The sequence below is a fragment of the Myxocyprinus asiaticus genome, chromosome 27 (genome assembly GCF_019703515.2).
Source record: "Myxocyprinus asiaticus isolate MX2 ecotype Aquarium Trade chromosome 27, UBuf_Myxa_2, whole genome shotgun sequence".
Lineage (NCBI taxonomy): Eukaryota > Metazoa > Chordata > Actinopteri > Cypriniformes > Catostomidae > Myxocyprinus > Myxocyprinus asiaticus.
Window position 1 is genome coordinate 21,394,335 of NC_059370.1, and position 21,426 is coordinate 21,415,760.

The 21,426-nt window shown below is 39.6% G+C and overlaps 1 protein-coding gene across 8 annotated transcripts in view; it reads right to left on the reverse strand.

Moving 5' to 3' along the window:
* The window catches only part of LOC127418368 (protein diaphanous homolog 2-like), a 653,451-nt gene that overhangs the window by 209,304 nt on the left and 422,721 nt on the right, over nt 1-21,426 (reverse strand). For all 8 annotated transcript variants that reach the window (XM_051658976.1, XM_051658975.1, XM_051658977.1 and 5 more), the window contains one exon: nt 9,242-9,371. In XM_051658976.1, the coding sequence (XP_051514936.1) occupies nt 9,242-9,371 (130 nt within the window). The remainder of the gene's footprint in view (nt 1-9,241; nt 9,372-21,426) is intronic.

Consider the following 21,426-nt stretch of genomic DNA (forward strand, 5'->3'; position numbering starts at 1 on the left):
ATCACCTGGCCAATACCATCCCTACAGTGAAGCATGGTGGTGGCAGCATCATGCTGTGGGGATGTTTTTCAGCGGCAGGAACTGGGAGACTAGTCAGGATCGAGGGAAAGATGAATGCAGCAATGTACAGAGACATCCTTGATGAAAACCTGCTCTAGAGCACTCTGGACCTCAGACTAGGGTGAAGGTTCATCTTCCAACAGGACAACGACCCTAAGCACACAGCCAAGATAACAAAGGAGTGGCTCTGGGACAACTCTGTGAATGTCCTTGAGTAGCCCAGCCAGAGCCCAGACTTGAACCCGATTGAACATCTCTGGAGAGATCTGAAAATGGCTGTGCACCGACGCTCCCCCTCCAACCTGATGGAGCTTGAGAGGTCCTGCAAAGAAGAATGGGAGAAACTGCCCAAAAATAGGTGTGCCAAGCCTGTAGCATCATACTCAAAAAGACTTGAGGCTGTAATTGGTGCCAAAGGTGCTTCAACAAAGTATTGAGCAAAGGCTGTACATACTTATGTACATGTGATTTTTTTTTTCTTTTTTCTTTTTAATAAATTTGCAAAGATTTCAAACAAACTTCTTTCACGTTGTCATTATGGGGTATTGTTTGTAGAATTTTGAGGAAAATAATGAACTTAATCCATTCTGGAATAAGGCTGTAACATAACAAAATGTGGAAAAAGTGAAGCGCTGTGAATACTTTCCGGATGCACTGTGTGTATATATATATATATATATTTATTTTTTTTTTTTTTTAAACAACTAGTCTAAGTTGTTACTTTCACATGGCTCCAGGTCCCCACTTTAGTGTAAATCTGTTGTAATTTTTCCCCCTTTTCACTTCCGTCAGCTGAAAATTGCAGGTCTGAATGATTAGAAAATTATTCCTAAACATGAGCAATAATAATAGGGATGCATCTCTAAATATTCAGCTCATTTCTATTGATTAAAGGTGTCGTCAATAAATCTATTGATTTTAAACCATATGCAAGTTTATGTCATGTCATATAACAGGTAGAACTGCTTTAAGCCTACATCCACTGCATTTGTGGGCAGGAAGTTTTAACGGAGCAGCCAATGAGAGATGAAGCACAACACCACTCTGATTTCATGGTCGCTCCTCATGTCCCAGCTCTTCCTTGAGACTCAGCACATTTTTGCCTATCCTCACAGGATGATCAAAACACATTCAAATTAGCACCGCCCTTGATGGAGGTAGATGGTAATGGATGAGACAGGAAAGTCGAGAGCTGCTCTGCCAAGAGGGAAGCTAAGCCTGGGGAGCTGGGCCATGACCGCTCCTGACCTATACCTGGACAATGTATTTCATTCAGGCCAGCTGGTCCAGAGGTATTAAGGGATGCAATCAAGTGTGTCTGTAAGCAGTGGCCAGTCACCTTTGGATTGATAGCACATATCTCCTATCCAAAGCTATTTCTTTAAGTGAGAATCCATACACAGTACCTGGATTTTGTTGCTGAGATGCATAAAATATTTAACACATCATAAACAAAAGCCCTTATGTGGCTCTGCACTGCCAAGACAGATGTTGAGTTCTCTTTATGATTATTTTGAGGGAAAATGTCAGGCCTACTCAAATTTGGCATCAAAATTGCTTTCTACACCACTACAATGTGAGCTACTGGATGGATTACATACAGTAACAAACTAAAAAAAAAAAAAAAAAAAAAAAATCAGACAGAGTTGGTGAAAGCACTTCAGAAAGAATATCTCCCTGAATCACATTAATAGATTCGAGCAAATGCCAAATTGTGACTCAGCTCAAAGGATACACAGAATGATAGAATTATCATTGATTAATACTCCATTTAAATTTGTCAAAATGGCATTTGGACTTTGGCATTACATTGGTATAATACAGGACAATTAGCCTTGTGCAAACAGGGGTGAAGTATAGTGTAATGTGATTAAAGCATCAGACAAGATAAAGGTATCAAGCAGAACTGATTGCCCTTTTAAATCAAGCATATTAAAAGAGCCAGTTCTAGCACTGAAGATGGACATGTGATTACAGAATGTGTGCATAGCAAGCAAGCAAGCAATAAAGAAAGAAAGAAAGAAAGAAAGAAAGCCACACATACATACAGCCAGCCAGACATACATACAGAAAGAAAGAAAGATTCTTGTTGAAGTCTACCTCTGTTATAATGAAAGATACTTATTGGGAGGGGAAAACAATTTTAAAACCTTGAAGGTAAATTACTAAGACTATAGTTGCCATCAATAAGTATTATAGACCATTTCAAGCTTGTGAACAATAACAAGGAATTCGAACGGGCGTTTTCCTGCAGCACTTCCGGTATCATTAATGGATCCTTTAAATAGGGCTCTGATTTAATATATTTTCCTCAAATAACATCAAACGTTTACCTAAAGTGACTCATCCAGACATTTTGTTGATACTGAGTGTCTACGTGAGAGAGGCAATTAAATTGTTTCGTAGTTTAGATTCTCACTATTATTTCCTCAGCGAAGAGCTCGGGAATGATTGCTCGTTATAAAAAATTATTTTTAGGCAAGTGAGGTCACTCGGCAGACATCTTTGGATCGCTCTCGGGGAGCTATTTTCTGTGTAAACAAGCAGCATACAAGTGCAGCGCCTATCTACTTGAATGGGAAAAGACCAAAATCCACAAAAAGGTTGGTCAAGATTACCATAAAAGAATTTCAAATCAGCAGAGGTGTATAGTAACGAAGTACAAATACTTTGTTACTGTACTTAAGTACAGTTTTTCAATATTTGTACTTTACTTGAGTATAAATATTTCTTTGGACTTTTACGTTTACTTCTCTACATTATTAAGATAAAATTGATACTTTTACAGTTACATTTATTCATTTGGCAGACACTTTTATCCAAAGCGACTTACAAAAGATACTTTTACTGCGATGAATTTCTCCAGACCCTTTTGTTACTTTTGTGACATGATAACACCAAAAAAATAACAGCTGAACGTGCAAAAAAAGATGTGTGATTCGTTGAAAGAATCATTTGAGTCGAATCTTTGAAATTTGATTCATTTGAACTGAACAAAAACATTTGAAAAGTGGTCTGAATGATTTGTTTTGTAAATCATGAATCTGAATCAAAATCACAAGCGAAGAGCAGGCCAGATTACGTGTTCCGTCATCTGTCTCTTCTGGGGAAGACAAGAAACTGCTCATGTAAGTTTACATTTGTTTTTTGACTAATTAACTTGATAAGTTTAGGCTTAAGCATTATGAAAGCTGTGAAATAATGAAGTTATGTGTGGTCCCGCCTTTCCAGGAGACTTGTTCATAGAAAAGTCAATCACATGCCTTCACATTTTACATTTAACCAAGGTGCGATGTGTATGAATAATTACCAGCACTCATGAAAATGTCCAACAATATTTATTTTTATATTTATGAAGATGGATGAATGGTCTTTGCCTAAGCAAAACTAGTTTTCTGGTGGTTGCTAAAGTGTTATATTTGCTTTGTAGCATATTTATGCTACATTATGTGCTTACTAGGGTTTTCTGGATGGTTGCTAGGGCATGCTATGCAGTTGTCAATGTGATCTGCTGTGTGTTTTAGCGCATTGCTACAGTATGTGGTTACCAGGTTGTTACTATGCTGTTGCCAAATTGTTTTCTGTGTTTTTTGCAAATTGCTCTGCAGTTGACAGGGTGTTCTAGGTGGTTGTCAGGTTGTTGCTATGCTGTTGTTAAGTTGTTTTAACTCTGTTTTTAGCACATTGCTATGCAGTTGCCAGGGTGTTCTGGGTGTTTGCTGGGTGGTTGTTTATTGGCCCAAATGAAACGAGCCCACACCCACAAGTCTCTGTTCTGGTCACTAATATGACTCAACTCTCTCCTTGAGTGTTCCAATTTTTATGGACTGTGGTGTTCATTTACACTCATCCCATAAATATGATCATTCTGATGTGACTTGAATGTGCCATTAAAGGGATAGTTTAAATTCTCTCATAATTTTCTCACCCTCATTCAATCCTAGATGTGTATGACTTTATTATTTATTTATTTTTCTGCAGAACACAAACAAAAAAAGATTTTCAGAAGAATATTGCTGTTTTGTAGGTCAATTCAATGTAAGTGAATGGTGGCAAGACCTTTGAAGCTCCTAAAAGCACACAAATGCAGCATAAGAGTAATCCATAAAACTCCAGTGGTTTCACCAATGTCTTCTGAACGGATCCAATTGGTTTTGTGTGAGAATAGACCAAAAAATAACTCCTTTTTCGACTATAAATCTTGACATTAGCAGTCTCCTTGGTGATCAGGATTTCAAGCTAGATTACACTTCCAATAGTGCCACCTAGGGCTCTGCGCATGCGTCAAGCACTAGAAAGTGAAATCAAGCTTGAAATCATGATCGTGCCTAGAGATTGCAATGGCAAGATATACAGTGAAACTGAGTTACAATTTGGTTTGTTCTCACCCAATACCGAATGACTCGCTTCAGAGGACATGGATTTAACCACTGTAGTAGTATGGATAACTTTATGCTCCCTTAATGTGCTTTTTGTGGCTTGACATGTCTGGCCACCATTCACTTGCTTTAAATTGACCAATAGAGCTGAAATGTTCTTCTAAAATCTTTGTTTGTGTTCTGCAGATGAAAGAAAGTCATACACATCTGGGATGCCATGAGGGCGAGTAAATGATGAGCACCACCAATCAAATAAGTTGCCATGGGTTTAATGAACTGTTCCGTAATTTATGCAATTTACTTGTACTTTTGATACTTAAGTAAATTTAAAATCAGTTACTTTAATACTTTTACTTAAGTCATTTTCTCATGAGCTACTTTAACTTTTACTTGAATCAATTTCCATGAAGGTATCTTTACTTTTACTCAAGTATGACAAATGGATACTTTTTACAATACTTCAAATCAGCAGGACACTTGTATCATAAATTGCGCTTTTTTACCTCAGATTATGCCAAAAAAAAAAAAAAAAAAAAAACGATTTTTTACGGCTTGTATAGCTAATGCGCATGCACGTTTTCAAGTTGATTGACAGATGATGTCTGTATCTAAAAGGTGATTGGCTCATTTACCTGTAAGGCGGGACTTGCTTTCTACATCCGTTGAGCATTGGGAGCTCCAATTTCTCATATTCAATTTTAATAGAAGTGACCCGTCTCTGCAAAATAGTTCCTGGTTATAATCAATGAAGCCGTCAATGAAGCTGTGTCTGTATTCACGACCCGCTGATAATGTCTTGCAGTGATATTCACTGTCATGAACCAAACTGACCCAGGAACTGACTATCTGCTATTGTAAATTAGATAAGGACCATGTAAAAAAACTGATTCTCCTTGAGATTTCTTCAAAGCATTTGGCTTAAGCATTCTTTCAGCCATCTATCTCCTCAAAGATCTTACTGGTCTATTCAACAGTGTCTGCATCCTTCACAACAAAGCACTGAAACAGGTACTGTATATTAGATTAGCTAACCAATTAGTTAGTTAGTTAGTTTATTTGTCCCCATAGGGAAAATGGGTTTGCAGCATAATCACACAGACATCAGAAATCACAATTGGCATATATAAACAACATACACAGTATAAAATAAAATAAAATAAAAAAAAGGAATAATGAATAGAATGAATGAATGAATGACCAGACCAGCTGGTCATCAGTTAACAACTATTAAAAGAAGAAGAATTAAAAAAATGTAATTGCTTGAGGTATAAAAGATAATTTGGACCTGTTTTTCATACAACGGGGAACACAATACCATCGGCCAGATGGCAACACTTCAAAAGCAGAGGCCAAAGGATGCCTCTTGTCACTCACAATATTATTTGCCTTATTTAACACCCTCTCTTTATAAATACTTTCTATACTCGGTAAGTAATCCCTAACAATTTACTTGCCATTGTTACCACTTTCCTTACTGATTTCTTCTGTACCTCTGTAGCATTACCATACCAACAAATAATACAGAATGTCATAACATTTTCAATAAAAGCACCATAAAACATCAAAAGCATTCTGTTGTGGACATTAAAGGAGAGTAATTTCTTTAGGAAATGCATTCTCTGTTGTGTCTTCTTACTTATAAAATCGGTCCACATGTCCCATTTAAGCTTGTGGTCAAGCACTAGGCATTTATAATTTGTAACTGATTGAATTGGCTCCCCATTATTTAATGCAGGATGTGATGTTTTTGTTAGGTAACTAACAAATTAAATAAACCTCAAGGGCTTCAACCAAACAGCTCCAAATGAAATTAAAGAAATTAGTCCATTGACAGGAGAAAATATGCCACTGCCGGCCTATGTGTTCCTATGCAACAGAGAAACACAATGCAGAGACAGACAATTCATGTGACAACGATACAGAAGATTATTGCATTTACTGGGGGTCTTCATTTCCAAATCTGTTCGAAGTGAATGAGAGTTAAGAAACCAGATATTTAAATTCCTTGAAATCTCTCTCAGAAAAGCGGGAAGCACTAAAGCTCTTAATCACTGAAAGCCATAATAAGAATCCATTCCACAATGTCAGAACGGCTGTGAGAGACTCCACCACCATCCCTCCTAAGCTGCTTCCCCATTTGGACTCTTAACCTTTCCTGTCGGCCATACTGGGGAGCATATGGGCCCCTTGCGCTTCATTATAGTTCCTTCATCAGCCCTCAAAACTACTCTGTACCATTCTAATGAAACTGTGCTCTATTCATAGATGTGGAAATGGCCAGATTTACACGTAGAAAAGGATTAAAAAAGGCTCTTTGGCCATTAACTAGTTTTATTTCATTCTCAGCAAAAGCTCTAATTATAGTCTGTGGGGCCTATTGTGTCCAGTCTCCTGGGTTGATCTTTGTAGCATTAGTTTATCTAATTCAAGCCATAAAAAGCCTCAAAGCTCATGGCTTGAAAGAAGGCCACAGGAGAAAACCAATAAAGGATTTGTTGAATGCCGTAAAACAGTGTGATGGAGAAACATACATTTTGTGGGTAAATATCTCAAGGTCACACCCAATATACCACACATTCCTTGGAAGTACACCACTGATATCTTCAAACCAAAGGTGATAATATCTTCACAAAACAAAGCCTGTTGTTCAATTAACCAGGCTTAACACATTTAAAGGGAATTCTGCTTGATTAAACAGGATTACCTCTTATGGGAGTATGAAAAAAAAAAAAGGATAAACTTCAGGAACAAAATAAATCACATATTTATCTAGCCTAAAACAAACACGCTGCTAAAGTGAATTGCATGGCATTATCGCAGAGTCTTCAAAAGTGGCTCTAATAATACCATCACAAACATGCAAGAAAATTTTGTAATTTTAGTGAATTATTAAAGTTGTGCTTTAAGAGCTAGAGGACTGAATAGGTAGTGTGAATTGATTGCCTGAAGAAAATCACTTTTGTTTTCTATCAACAAGAAAACTCTGTACTGAATGGAAACTGTTTTAACTGAAATACAGGGATAATACTGTGCATTAAGATGACTCAGATGATGTAAAACACTGCAACAATCATCAAGGTTAACATCTTAATTCTAAGATTTATTATATTTTATTTTATTTTTTATTTTTTTGTAGAAAAAAACAGCATTTTGACATGCTGCAATTTTTTAATATACTGTATGTAAAACACTGCGACTGTTCTAGCATCCTCATGCAACACAAGGTTAAGTCTTATTCTAGCTATACACTATGGAAGAATCCATCTGCCAAGATCATAATTGCAAATTTTATCTGACTAATAGTGTGCAATTGTTTCTTAGGGCTTTTTTTTATTGCTATTGTAATCAGGTTTAAATGACAATACTGCCATATGTATAGCCCCGTTCACAAGGCGGGCGGCAATGTCGCTTGGTGTCACTATACTTTGCAGGCTTTGTCACTGGTGGGTGTTCCTAATGCTGCTGCTGCTCTGACGTTATTGGTGGACTGCACAACTGTCCATAGTAACGTTTGAAATGTTGATTACAGATGATACTGCCGATAAAACTAAGATATCATTCTAATTTGACAAGGAATCAGTTCTCTAAAAATGCACATTCTGCAGAGGAGAGTGTTTTATATAACCTGCATTAGTGCTTAATACATCATATCACTAAACAAGAGGAACATTATATCAATATATGAAACAAACTCACTCAGAATGCCTACACGGTTTTCCACGCATCATTTTATTAGTCCATATCCATGTATGTGGTTACAGACAAATGATTTAGAACAGTGAAATCACTCACAGAAACTTTTATCTTTTCCATCTTTCCTGCACTCGACTCCAGTATCACATTCACTGCCTGGAGATGGATGACGTGAGCTCATCTGTCTTCACTCTCATTGGTAGTCGCTCGCGAATGTCACTTCTCAACTTGTCAGAGACTGTCCTTGCTGCGGACTGTAGCACGATGACGTAGTGGATTTATTCCACAATGTAGTCAACTTCAATGATGTACTGGATGTTTTTCTGGATGTTTTCTTCTTTTAATTCTTGTTGTCTTAAGTATATAAGACATGTTTGTGGCAGCGAGGGCGTGGTCAAGCGTCCATCCAGAGAGAGAGAAAGCGGTAAGGGCGCTTGCACCTGAGCTAGATTATGTGTAACACCTGTCTCTAATTCCAGTGAGCATGGGGAGAGCGGCATATAAGCAACCACACCACCAGCAGAGTGAGTGAGAGAGTCTGGCACAAGGAAGGCCACGGTGCTCCTGAAGCTGCTACGTTTAATCTGTTATGTTTGTGAAGCTGATGTGTTTAAGTTACTAGTGCCTGTGAAGCTAATGAATTTAAGTCTAAGTGCCTGTGAAGCTGACGAGTTTGTGAAGTTGTAAAGCATTGAAGTGGCCGATTAAAAGTCCTACCTGAGCCTGGAAAAACCTGCTTCCCTGTGTTCCCCTTCCCTTCTGTTTGTGAGCTGTTACAATGTTATACTAAAATAAGATTTTAATCCCAAATCAAATTGAAGAAGACATAGGACAATATATGTTCTCGAAACAGAATCAATGTCCGTGACGTAGTAGATGAAATCCACTACGTCATCGCGCTACAGTCCGCAGTGAAGACCTCTTGACTTGCTACCCACAACGATCTCTGTCGCCAATGGTTGCGACAGCTCGTGTCACTGGAAGTCACTGTGCTCTCATTGAAAATGAAAGGGATTGTGTTGCTTTGTTGCGCGATGACGCTGGCGGTGTGAACGGGGCTTATGACTTCATAATAAATGGCAACTTATGTAAAACAGGACTATCCTTACCTTTACTTGCACTCTCCACATGCTGGAGCTCATCAGGAAACTTAAGGATCTCAGGATACTTTTCTTCACACTTCTCAGCCAGGAAGTGCAGAAGAGTCATATTCTGGTCTGTTGACTTTGTGTCACGAAGCTGCAGAGAAAAGATACAAAATAATAGTGAGTAATGAAACAAAGTGTATTAAGAGTGTGCAAGTGAGATACAGTGTGACAGTTCAAATTAGTGCTTTTGAATAATGTACCATATTAAAAACAGCACTGAACTCTTTATGAACTATTCATGTTCAATCGTACAGTTATCATAAACACTGATTACTCTGATTATTAAGCAAAGGTAAATGGAAGATAAAAGAACAGAGAAATATGTTAGCATTTTGCCCGTCACAGTTTTCCCTCTAATGAAGGAGCCAAATTAGCACTAAAATCTGGAAGATGCAGACTACTAATACAAAATATCACCATATTTTCTGATAGTAAAGACCTGTGAAGTGTTACATACAGCCTTAATGACATTTATATAAGGTCTGGGCCTAAGAACAAAGAAACCCAAGTAGCCAGTTGGTTCATTTGCATGTTAGTCTTCTTGAGCATCGTAGCTCCTCCTCTATTAGTTCTCCTTGACAAAGCTTTTTGGAGAGTAAACAATGTTTGCTCTTCCTGTCTTTTTTTTTTGTTTTTTTATCCAAGATGAGTGGGTTGAGATCTATTCTGTTTTGTACAACAAATCAATTAGATCGTGACTGGGCCTCTCAGCTCCCGTAAGAAGAATAACATGACTGTAGCAATACAACCGACTGACCAACCGACAAACCGATAGATTGATAGATAGACAGATAAAATGTTTTAAGGGAGCATTAAAACGCATACATTGACATATTTTATTATTTCAGCACAATGAGGGAAATGTCATACTCACCGAGCAACATGAGTTCGGCTGAGTCTAAGGATGATCGCATCATATATTTATGAGTCAACACAGCACTTCAAGGTACACATATCTGACAAATAGCAGTGTCAATAAAGTTGAAATCGGCTAAAGCAGAGTGCACAGAGGCATATTTTCCCATGTTTATTTATTTATCACATTTAATTTGAAAAGGAGCTTTCCCCCCAAACCACAGCCGTTCTTTGTACAAGATGATGGTGGCATGGTAGAAATTAAATATTTGGATCAATACACATCTCTCCCTCTTGCTGAGGGCTGGTGTAGTGTACGCAATCAAATGCCTGTATTTCATCTAAACACCAATCCATATGAAAGATCAGACAAACTAGCCCAGAGTTACCCGACCTACATTAATCAAGTTAGTTAAATCCAATGAAAGTGCACCACAGAAATGTAAGCCTTTAGATTACAATGACATTGCTTGAAATGAAGACTATATAAATACCAAATTTAAAACATACCTATCCCTTAAAATACAATTCCAAAAAAGGCACATATGAAAGTGGGAATGGATTGATTTCATGCAACACCTATGCTAACACCTATGCTAACTTAGGGGCTAAGTTCCCTTGGTGACACACATTTATGGCTATGAGAACTGCAGATATGATAAACTAAACATTTATGAAGCCATGCTTCTCTCTTTCTGTCTCTCCTCCATTTGGAGAGCCATGGCTGCAGGCCCACATTAAGCAGTGCACAGGGGCTGGATGACCTCTTCACCCTCTCAGACTCAAACAGATTGTTTGCTGTCAAGCCAAGACTCCAGGAAGGCTGCTTTCACAGTGAAGATGGCTGCTGAGTCCCGCAGCAGAGCCGGGGAAAGCAAAACGAATCCTCAAGCTGGACTGCACAGCAGATGTGATATTAACCTTTACACAAATCCACGACAGCTGGCACACTTCCCCACAACACATAATGTCTCCCATAGATTTTCTCTTACAAAATGTCTCAGTGGATATGGAGGTGTGGAATTGGTTTTCAGCTGGAAAAATGTGGCAGGTACAATGAGGCAAATTAATAAATGGATGCAGTCTTTTGCCTCTTTTCTCTTCATAAATTATAATGGGTGTATTTGTCTTCAACCAATGAGACAGGAGCATTGCACCAAATGAAATATAAAAGTGAACAGAAAACAAATATCAGGCATTAGTACATAATTAATCACATGAGGTTATGTAGAGGTCACGTATAATAGAAACTGGAATTTCCTTTCTTTTTTTTTTCTTTGTCCCAAGTGCAGCACTTTCTGGGTCAAATTGACCCCGACAAATTAAATCACAGTTTAAGAGTAAATTTACAGATTTCTTTCCCAAAAAACTTATTTTATCATCAATGACCAACCTTCAACTAATTTACAAATGTGGAGCTTTACATGGACTTCCATTGCTTTTATATTGAGCTAATGATACTGACTTCTTTGGTTTTGTGTGTGTGGTTGCATAATTACGAGTCTAAGAGTGTACTTATGTACAAATAACATTTTAAAATGTTCTGGCATATTACTGCTTTCTCCTTAGTTTTAAGGAACCAGGTCAAATTGAACCGTAGGACCCTCTTTGTAACTTTTTTTAAGAACTTTGTTTATAAAGTCATGCCATTGTTTATTTCACTTTGTTATGTTTAAAGAACATGTGTGGAGGATGTCGTAAAGGTTCAGGCAGAAAAGTTGATTTTAAGTGGCAGAAAATATGTGTTGAAGTCTAAAATGGGTCAAAATGACCTGTAAGGACAAGAAGGGGTTTGAAATAAAATACAAATTTTTTTTGACATACTATGTAAAGATACTTTAAAGTTCACAAAATAAAGCTCCCTCTCCAGTCCATGCAGACTATTTATGAAAAATAAGCTGCAACAATTATATAAATAATCACTGTGTGTCAAAATCATGAGCGCAATAAGCTATGATCGCCCACATTTGCAAATAAATGCCTATGTAATTTTCAGCAACATGACCAGCATTGATTTCACATTCAAATAGGATTGTCAATCATACCAGAGATCAATTAAATATGGAAGTGTTAAAGGTACAGATGTAAAAAGATACAGCTGAGTCCCCCTTAATGATCTAGGATTACTTAAATAAAAGGGACAACGAAGGATACATTTATCATTTTGAGATGCAAACAAAGGCAATATATTAATCTAAGCACACTGTGACATATAATTACCTATTCAAAGGGGTCTTTGAGATCAATAAAGCTTTTAGCCCATGCAGCGAGGCCTTTGTATCTTTTTCAAAGTGAGAAAGCCTTCCTGAGATTATAAAGCAATTGTTTCCAGGTAGGATGAATTGCTGTGAGCTCAGACTGGAGGAGTCACAATTGATTAGTCCATTAGGAAAGCATAATTCAGGCCCTTGCTTTACAGCCCGTTTAGTGGTATTTATCTATTTGTCAGAGAGCGTGATTGCACACTTTTCCGCAGCCCGATCGGCCACACCAGAGGAATCCTAGCAAACAGTCCAGCAAATAATCCATGAATTATTATCAGCATTTCCTGTAGTGTTTTTGAAAATGCATTTGAAAATGCCACTGTGTTCCAGCATCCATTAGATAAATCGCTTCCAATTTCTCCCTGAGAGATTGGCAATAAATGAAAGCAGACATAGAGACATGCCTCAGCTGCAATCTCCAATATAATATAACACACACGGCACCTTACAGAGTCCCAGTGCTAAAAATGAGGAAGTGGAAAAAAAAAAAAGAAAAAAAAAAAATGTTTATAGCAAAACCAAATCCTAAATACTGGTTTATAGTCTTCCAGAATGACCCTTTCTTCTACGGAGCTAGCTGTCTAAAATCAATATTGGTTTACAAGGATTGGAACAAAAACATAAAGCGAAAAAACAAAAGTAAACATAAGCAAACAAACACAGAGGTCTTTCACACACTTTAACCAATACAGAATCAGCACCGCACTCGCACAATGATCATAAGAAGTGCAGCATTTTCTCCTGTTGCCAGGGAAGCTGTTGTTTTGAGCACATTAGTAATGTTCCTTTAACCAGCCGTGTGTGCAATCCTAGAGTAAATACGGAGCTGAATTTAAAGTCAGTGCCTCTGCAAATTATCGCTATATTTTGATCTACTATTGCCTCTTCCTGTATGTAAATTAAAAACACACGCAATGGTTAATATGGAAGTAATCATGAATGCTCTAGTGCAGATATCAAAACAGGGCCAGTCGCTCTTGCACTGCTGACACTGCATCCGAATCCTAATGTTGTTTTCTTTATTTAAACAGAATTAAGTTTTGCACCCGCTCAGCCACAGGGTGTTTACCAATCAGCCAGCACTGAGCCGCTAACGCACAGAACAGCGACGGAGCAGGCAGAGAGATAATGCACTTTAAAGGCTTTGCCATCTGACGCTGACGACCTCAGCATGGGTACTGCATGCCTCCCTCCTCTGATTTCCACAGCTATCAAAGAAAACACAAGCCTCACACAGTCCATGTTTTTTAAGATGAGGAAAAAATTTCCTTCAAACTCAGCCACACTACAACTAACTTTGTGCTAAGTATTTGCTTTGAATTATTTTAGAAATATAATTATATATCTGAATTTATTAATTGTATTTGAAGTTGCAAACAATACCACTATTGGGTTTAAATTTATTGGGATTTCTAGACTACTGAATCAAGGTAGTTCATTAAATAGAGCTCAAATGATGGTCTGCATATCAATAAATCATTATTTATGTCTTCATTTTTTTTCTCTCTCTCAGTGAACAGAAAGGAGAAACGATAAACAATGCATCTATTTACAATTTACACTCATTTAAAAACCATCTGTGTGTTGTTTTTGTTTCTTTCTTCTAACACCACCAATTTTAAGTATTTAATGCATTTAAAAAAGGCTTTATGACACTGTCAGCCATAATAAAAATCACAAGAACACTTATATAACCATCTTCATAGAGATGGATGGTGGGAAAAGTGGATAAACTATATCTTACACCCAACACTTGAAGACCAAGCAGAGCTTTTAAACTTGGGCAGAATGGGTCAATCTTACCATATCGCATCAACAAATGCATTTTTTATGCTCATGCTGCATCTGATGGAAACATATGGAATACATTTTCAAGCTTATCATCAACCTCTCTGAATAAATTCATTTGGAATGTGCTCATTGCTCCAATAAAAAATAAAAAAATAAATTTGCACATTGAAACTGCGGAATATGACATTCCTCCAGTGATGTTGAAAGATTTCCAGTGATGTTGAAAGATTTAAGTGGCAGTTATTATTGCCAGACTTTCAGTGCTAATCACATCAGCCTAATGGCCAGTGAAGGGAATATCAAATGAGGGCGAATATGTAATGACTGCAGTGAAATCCGAGGCCACAATAATTGACATGGACATGCGAGGAACATTATATTGATCTAATTTTCAGTGGACACGTAATAGCAAGGTTCATTTCATGAGAGGCAGAATAATGTCCTGAAAATTGTCCAGCCATAAGTATTTTGAGAACAGCATGTTCAATTATTGTTTAATCTATTTGTATTTTTTATTTTTTTTATTAAATGCTTAAAGATTCATACATTAATTGGTGGCAGCTGGACCTTTCACCCTCAGAGGGGAATGACGTGATGATAAACACACCTTGATGCCACTTGTTGCTTTGAAACATGATGATTCGACATCCTATGGTGCAAAGCTCACTGTGAATTTTAACAAGGTTGGCACGAGTAACTCGCAATATTTCACAGTCTACCAGTAAACTACTATAATAACAATAAATAAATACATAAATAAGTAAAACAATAGGAATGAATGACATAAGCATATTAAATCAATCTCATGTGAAGAATTACCGGGGGATAGAAGAGCTGTTAAAAGAATGTAGTGGGAAGGACTGGAGGGAAAGTGTGTGTGTGCCTGTTGGTATCTCAACGTCAGTGCACCAGCAACTTGTTCCATAATCATTCCCTACTGTGACCGCACTGCTGTTGCAGACGCAAGCTGAGAGAGCTAATTAGCATGGCCCTCCACTCTGTGTCCGTTCCCCGTCACACACCCCACAGCCAAGCTCCCCCACACACACACCCCCACGTGTGCGGATACAGCACTCAAACTTTCATTAGATGGGGATCAATCATCTGCTCACATTGGGTAATCACAATTTAATTTCATGCATTTCAAATCTTAATTTGTTTATTATTATGCCCCAAACTGTCATTACAGAAAGCCGCTGCTGTGCAGGTTTGTTTTCATCTGCCAAGTAAGATCAGCACTATGCACAGAGAAAGAGACTATATAAAAATCTGGGTACATTTTCCATGCAATTAATGAAAAGTAGTCTAAGGATTGCATGAGTCAGCTTCTGCTAAATGACATAAACAATGTGTTACAATTTTCACCCTGAAAGAGATGAGTGAAAAAGGGACAGACAGTGGAAGAAACAGATATATACTGACTACAGTGGGGCTTCAAGAGGTGAAGAGGTGTGGGGTAATTAACCAGTAATTCTTTGAAAAAGTAATTCTTTTTCACTAGCTTGCACAGTGAGGTGAAACCTAAAACTTAATCATATAATGCAATCTGAGCACAGGGTCGGCAGATGTATGAAACAATTGTACATAAATTATGGAGTCTTTAGTCTCAGTCTTTGACGGCACTCCCTCCATCTGTTCGGTGACTTTCAGATGGATAAGGCAGGGAAAAAGAAAAAAAGAATGCCCTCATGACGTTAAGTAAAAAAATCTGGCTATGGAAAACTAGAAGCCCTATGACAGAGAGAGAGAGAGAGAGAGAGAGAGAGAGAGAGATCAAATTAGTGAAGCAGATATTCATTGGCACATATTATATCAGTTATGTCAGCTTCTCTGGTAATCTTGTTTGAAATGTAATAATCTAATTTACTTTAAGTTATAATGTTCCACTAATTTTCCAGTCATGGCACTTCCATTTCCATTTAGATACTCCCATGCCTCTTCCCTTTTGTTCTTCTATGCCCCTATGATTATGTCTTGTTGCTGTATTGTTTGTGCACAGGAAGCTTGTATGTGGAAGCATACTTGGCAATAAAGCTCATTCTGATTCTGATTCTGATTATTGTTACTTTCCCACAGAGCAAGACACTGGCGAATCAGGGAATTCTCTCAGCAATAATGGATTCCAGAGAAAAAAAGAAACAAACAACAACAAAAACAAACAAAAACAAACAAACTACATTTTGGTTATAGAACACAGAAAGCCGTGGCACCCCCTTTGTGCTGGAGGAAGTGAAGGAGGTCGACCTAGGGAGGTCAATAGCTTATATAAAGAGGATATGCACATATTACTGTACATAGTATAATTAAATGATAACAAAAATAGTGAAAATTAAATGAACACTATTTTACACAATATTTACTCAAAATATTAATATTAATATTGATAATATTGATAAAATGTTGAAATCAGTCAAGCTGACACAGCTATCGTTCAGTGGCCAAACTATGAGTTTCCTTCTGTCGATATATCAGCCTATCACTATCATCATCTTAATGGCAGACAGGCTCTGCTCCGCAAAACAGAGACATGATGTGGGATTCATGGCAGCAGTGATGAGGCACAAAAAGCATCAGGTGCCCTTCCTCTTACAATGCCAGCAGGGCTTGTTGTGTCCCTCTTCTTGGCCACCCATTCCTGTCATAAGCCTGAACTCAGGCCGGCAGTAAGGAAGCCAAGGTGACGATGATTTGAAAATGTAATTTACAACCACTGCCCACACTGTTGTCTGAATAAACATGGTGAGTCACAAGCTTCGAAGAATTCATCTTGCTGAAGCTAGTACATTCCTAATTTAATTGTCCTCTCACTGTAATAATGCAAAGCAGGCTTTTCTGTGCTGATCCTATAATTCATATTCAGCCAACATTTCAGAAGACTCTCTTTATGAGAATATTGTCAAAGCTAATGTGCGAAATTGGCTTTTTATACATGGAAGTACAATGTCAGTACTTCACATGTATTATAAAATTAAACATACTATAAAAGAATAGATAAAAAGGGAGAGTGATAAGAAATAGACAAAGATGGCCTGTCTTGTTAGAATACTTGAATATATCCAATCCACCCATTTCAATATTCGTAGAAGTACGTTGAGGACTTCAACGGAATAAAAATCTGCCTCCGTTGAGACATCTAAAAGATATAATCATCAAGAACAATTAGCTATTAACAGACATGAGAGGCAACAGGGACCAAGAAATCTCAGACCACCTAAAGGACTGTCATCTCTGAATGCTCAATTACACATTTAGCCAAAGGACCTTCACTTTACAGGCATTGATTATGCATAGATCATCACAGTAGTATTATATTTTTTCTTTTACTCAAGAAAACTATCAGGATCTCAAACTCCAGCACACAGCCACTGAGGGGCATAGCAGAAGAAAGAGAGACAGAGACACTTCTGGCGACTGGCGTATTTTGTCTACCAATAGCAGACAGCCTAGACTGGAGCTGTAGCCAATAGAATAATCTAAAGGCTCAGAGTCAGCCATGAGGCAAGTTTGCTTAGTAAGAATGACAAGTAAAAATCAGAGAGCCCCGGGCTACACCTCTGGCAGTTTTGGTGTGGGGAGTGAGGTAGCACAGGGAGTTCATTTGTCCGTGAGCACACACTCCACGCCAGATCTGTGAGCAAAGCAACCGGTGCTGGGAGAATCTAACAAGATGTAAAACGGCGAGGAGACACTGAACATATATGAGTAAGAACAGTGTATTCCTGAACTTTCTTCTGTTCATTATAAATCTACAAGTTAGCAACCTACAGACTGAGGAACGAATGCCTGACTGGCATCATCTGGCGATATTAAACACTTTCAGTTTTAAATTACAGAGATATTCCAACTGAATACATCCAATCTGTTATTTTTTTTTTTTTTTTTTTTTAAAAAGCACTGTAAAGTGTTGTTAGCAAAATGAACCAAAATAAAGGTCCACTCTTTACAACTCAAAGGACATCTCTACTGTGAAGAATCAAGCTTAAACAACCCCAAAAGAAGAGAGCAAATACAAATTTAATGAACATTATCTGTAATTTAACACTTTTCATGCTTGTAGCTTTCCAAGGGGCTTTGCTGTGCAGTAAGCCTTTCCACACATGGTTGATTTCATTTGAAGTTGCCATAAACTTTGTGTGCATTCCTCTGAGTCTACCTTTCCTGAAATGTGTCAGATCTTCTCTACAGAAGTTACTTTTTTGAAAAGTATATGACAGAGAGTCAAGAATCCACAATAGAGGGTTACTCTCTGCACTCACATATACTTCTGTAAGATTAACTGAAGCTTAAAAGAGCCAAGATGCTTTGTGTGTCTCTGAAAGATGAAGGCCAAGGCTACTAGATCTCCACAGATGAAAAGTCTTCTCCCCTGCATAATAAATGAATAAATAAATACAAATGGCAAAGACTCTGTTCAAACATTCAATTGATATTATCAAACATGTGTATACAGTCTAAACAAGACTGTAAACATATATTCAGGATTTGGGGGGCAATCAACAATTTATAAGTAATAGTCGACTACTGATCTAAGTATGGGCAACCCATTCTCATTTCAGAGGATTCAAATATTGCTGCTTGTACAAGAGTTCAGCACATCAACAGATAGACAGCAAAAGCAGCCTTTGGTGTCAGTTTTGACACGTCCTGCAAGTGCATTGACATCAAAGACTGACGCGAAGGCCATCAGATTTTTAGCACTGTGAAATTATATGGTGTGGTACAATTTTGTCATTCTAACAAGATATATTGGTGTTTGATTTTCATTTCATTTGAAATAATTTATTCACAATAGTAATGTTTAATCAGCAACTTTTATTAGTTTGCAATGGTTAGTGTTGAATCTGTTGTTTTTTGTACACAAGTGATCTGTTTTGTTCCGAGTGTATTGAATGTCTTCCGATCGCTTTGTGTAAAGAACAGACCAAAATAAAAATTTATTCCACGATCACTGTCACCCGACATCTGCCATAATACAGCCCGCTCTTGATTCGTTCTAACACATTCAAAAACTGCTGCCTTGAAAGGCTTTATGTCACAGGCTTTACGTCAGCGATGTCAAAAGCCATTGTCTTTTGCGTGTCTGGTGATACGAAAAGCTCAAGTTCAGATGTATCTATCAGATGTTACCCAGTAGGCTAAGGATGTCACCGCCTTCACGGAGGGGGAAGACTATAAGCGATTAAAACCTACAGTTCCCTATCTGTCACTCACTCAACGTTGCGTCGATGTAGAGACACTAGGGGTCACTCTTGGGAGCCCAAGACACCTCTGGTCTTTGATAAAAGGCCAATGAAAATTGGCAAGTGGTATTTGCATGCCACTCCCCCAAACATACGGGTATAAAAGGAGCTGGTATGCAACCACTCATTCAGATTTTCTCTTCGGAGCCGAACGGTCATGCTCACTGAGCTGAATTCCCACGACTGTTCATTCACCTCTGCTGGATCTGACGGTGCATTTCAGCGGCTTCTCCCTCCTCTGCACTGGTGCACTGCAGAGAATGCCCCTGGGCGCTTTGGCAGAAATAAAAGAGTATATTTCTCTAAAAGAGTATATATCTCTAAAAGAGCGGCACACACAGAACGTCTTTTTAAAGATACCTTTCCATTTGTGTGTAATTCCTGGTTGCGCTCATTATCTCTCGCCTTCTGACAGTCATGATCACTGTCTTTCATGTCTGGGCCCTGCTCACGCGGAGACAGCGTTCGTGGTTGGGTCATGTACTCATTGCGAGAACATGTCCATGGCAACGATGCGGTAGCGGCTTACCTTCGTAAGAAAGCAAGCCACCCCAGAGGCTCCCCTCCTTGGTCCTTCTACCCACGGGTATGAGGCCGGCGTGGCAAGCACTGGGGGCGATTTGGGGACCCCAATGGGACCACCTCCGCCGAGTATCCCCCCACGGACCTCCCATTCCCCAGCGTGCTCGTCTGCCCCAATCGGGCTTCCGGATGAGTCCGCCGGCTTGTCTCACGGTGAGTTCGACCTCTTATTCAGAGCCCGCAAAAGTGATGAGCTCTCGAGCGCAGCATCGGAGAGCGGGCTCATCCAGTCGGACGCGGAAGCCTCAGCTGGGCTCCTCCCTTCGGGTGTGGTCGCCCAGTCACAGGCTGACACGGAGATGACGACATGCTTTCCCGGGCAGCCGCGTCCGTCAGGCTAGAGTGGAACCCTCCGCTCTCCCCTGAACCCTCGCGGCTCGATGAATGGTTCCTGGGCTCGCTGCGCCGCTCAAAGCCAAGCTGACAAGGTCATGGGAGGCACTTTTTACTGCCCGGTCCCGATCTTTCAGCTTCCCCGCCCTCACTACCCTCGATGGTGGGGCGGCCAAGGGCTATTCGGCAATCCCCCTGGTGGATAAAGCCGCTCGCGGTGCACCTATGCCCGCAGAGCGCCGCCACCTGGCGCGGGCGCCAAAAGCTCCCATCCAAAGCCTGTAGGTTTACGTCGTCTCTGACGGCCAAGGCCTACGGTGCTGCTGGACAAGCCGCCTCTGCCCTGCATGCCATGGCTCTCCACCAAGGTGCTAAAGGAACTGCACGAAGGTATTTCCGCCCTGGGATTGATGCAGGAGCTGCACTCGCCGACCGACCTCGCTCTCTGGGCGACGAAGGTCACGGAGCAGTCTCTCGGGCAGGCATGTCCACCTTGGTGGTCCAGGAGTGCCACCTTTGGCTCAACCTGGTTGAGATGGGAGAGGCCGACAAGGCACGGTTCCTTGCTGCCCCCATTTCCCAAGTTTGCCAGTCCGGCAACACCGAGGACTATGCCCAGCAGTTCTCAGCGGTGAAGCAGCAGATGGAGGTTATCCGGCACAGCCTGCCCCGGCGCGGCTCAAGATCCCACACCTCATCTGCTCGTCGCCAAGGGCATCCCCCTGTGGTGTCTGCACCAGCTCCGCCACAGCCCGCCCCCGCATGGAGCCCACCGCAGGAAGCAGATGCCACCCATCTCGCGGCCGCCAAGAACCCGTGAAAGGCTTTGAAGTGCCCCTGAGACGGGCGACCCAGGGATGATGAAACCCGCTGCTCTGGAGCTGGTAAGCAGACCACTCCATCCCCCAGTCAAGGGCTGGGAGGAGAATCTTTTGTTACCTTTGCATTTAATTGTGCTGCATGCCAAAGTGGCTGCAGTACCCAAGAGTTCATCAAGAGTGGTTTCCTTGTTCCCTGGGTCACATATCCGGTGTGCACGGCCGTCATCACCATGGCCGTGCACAATCTCCATGGCTCATGA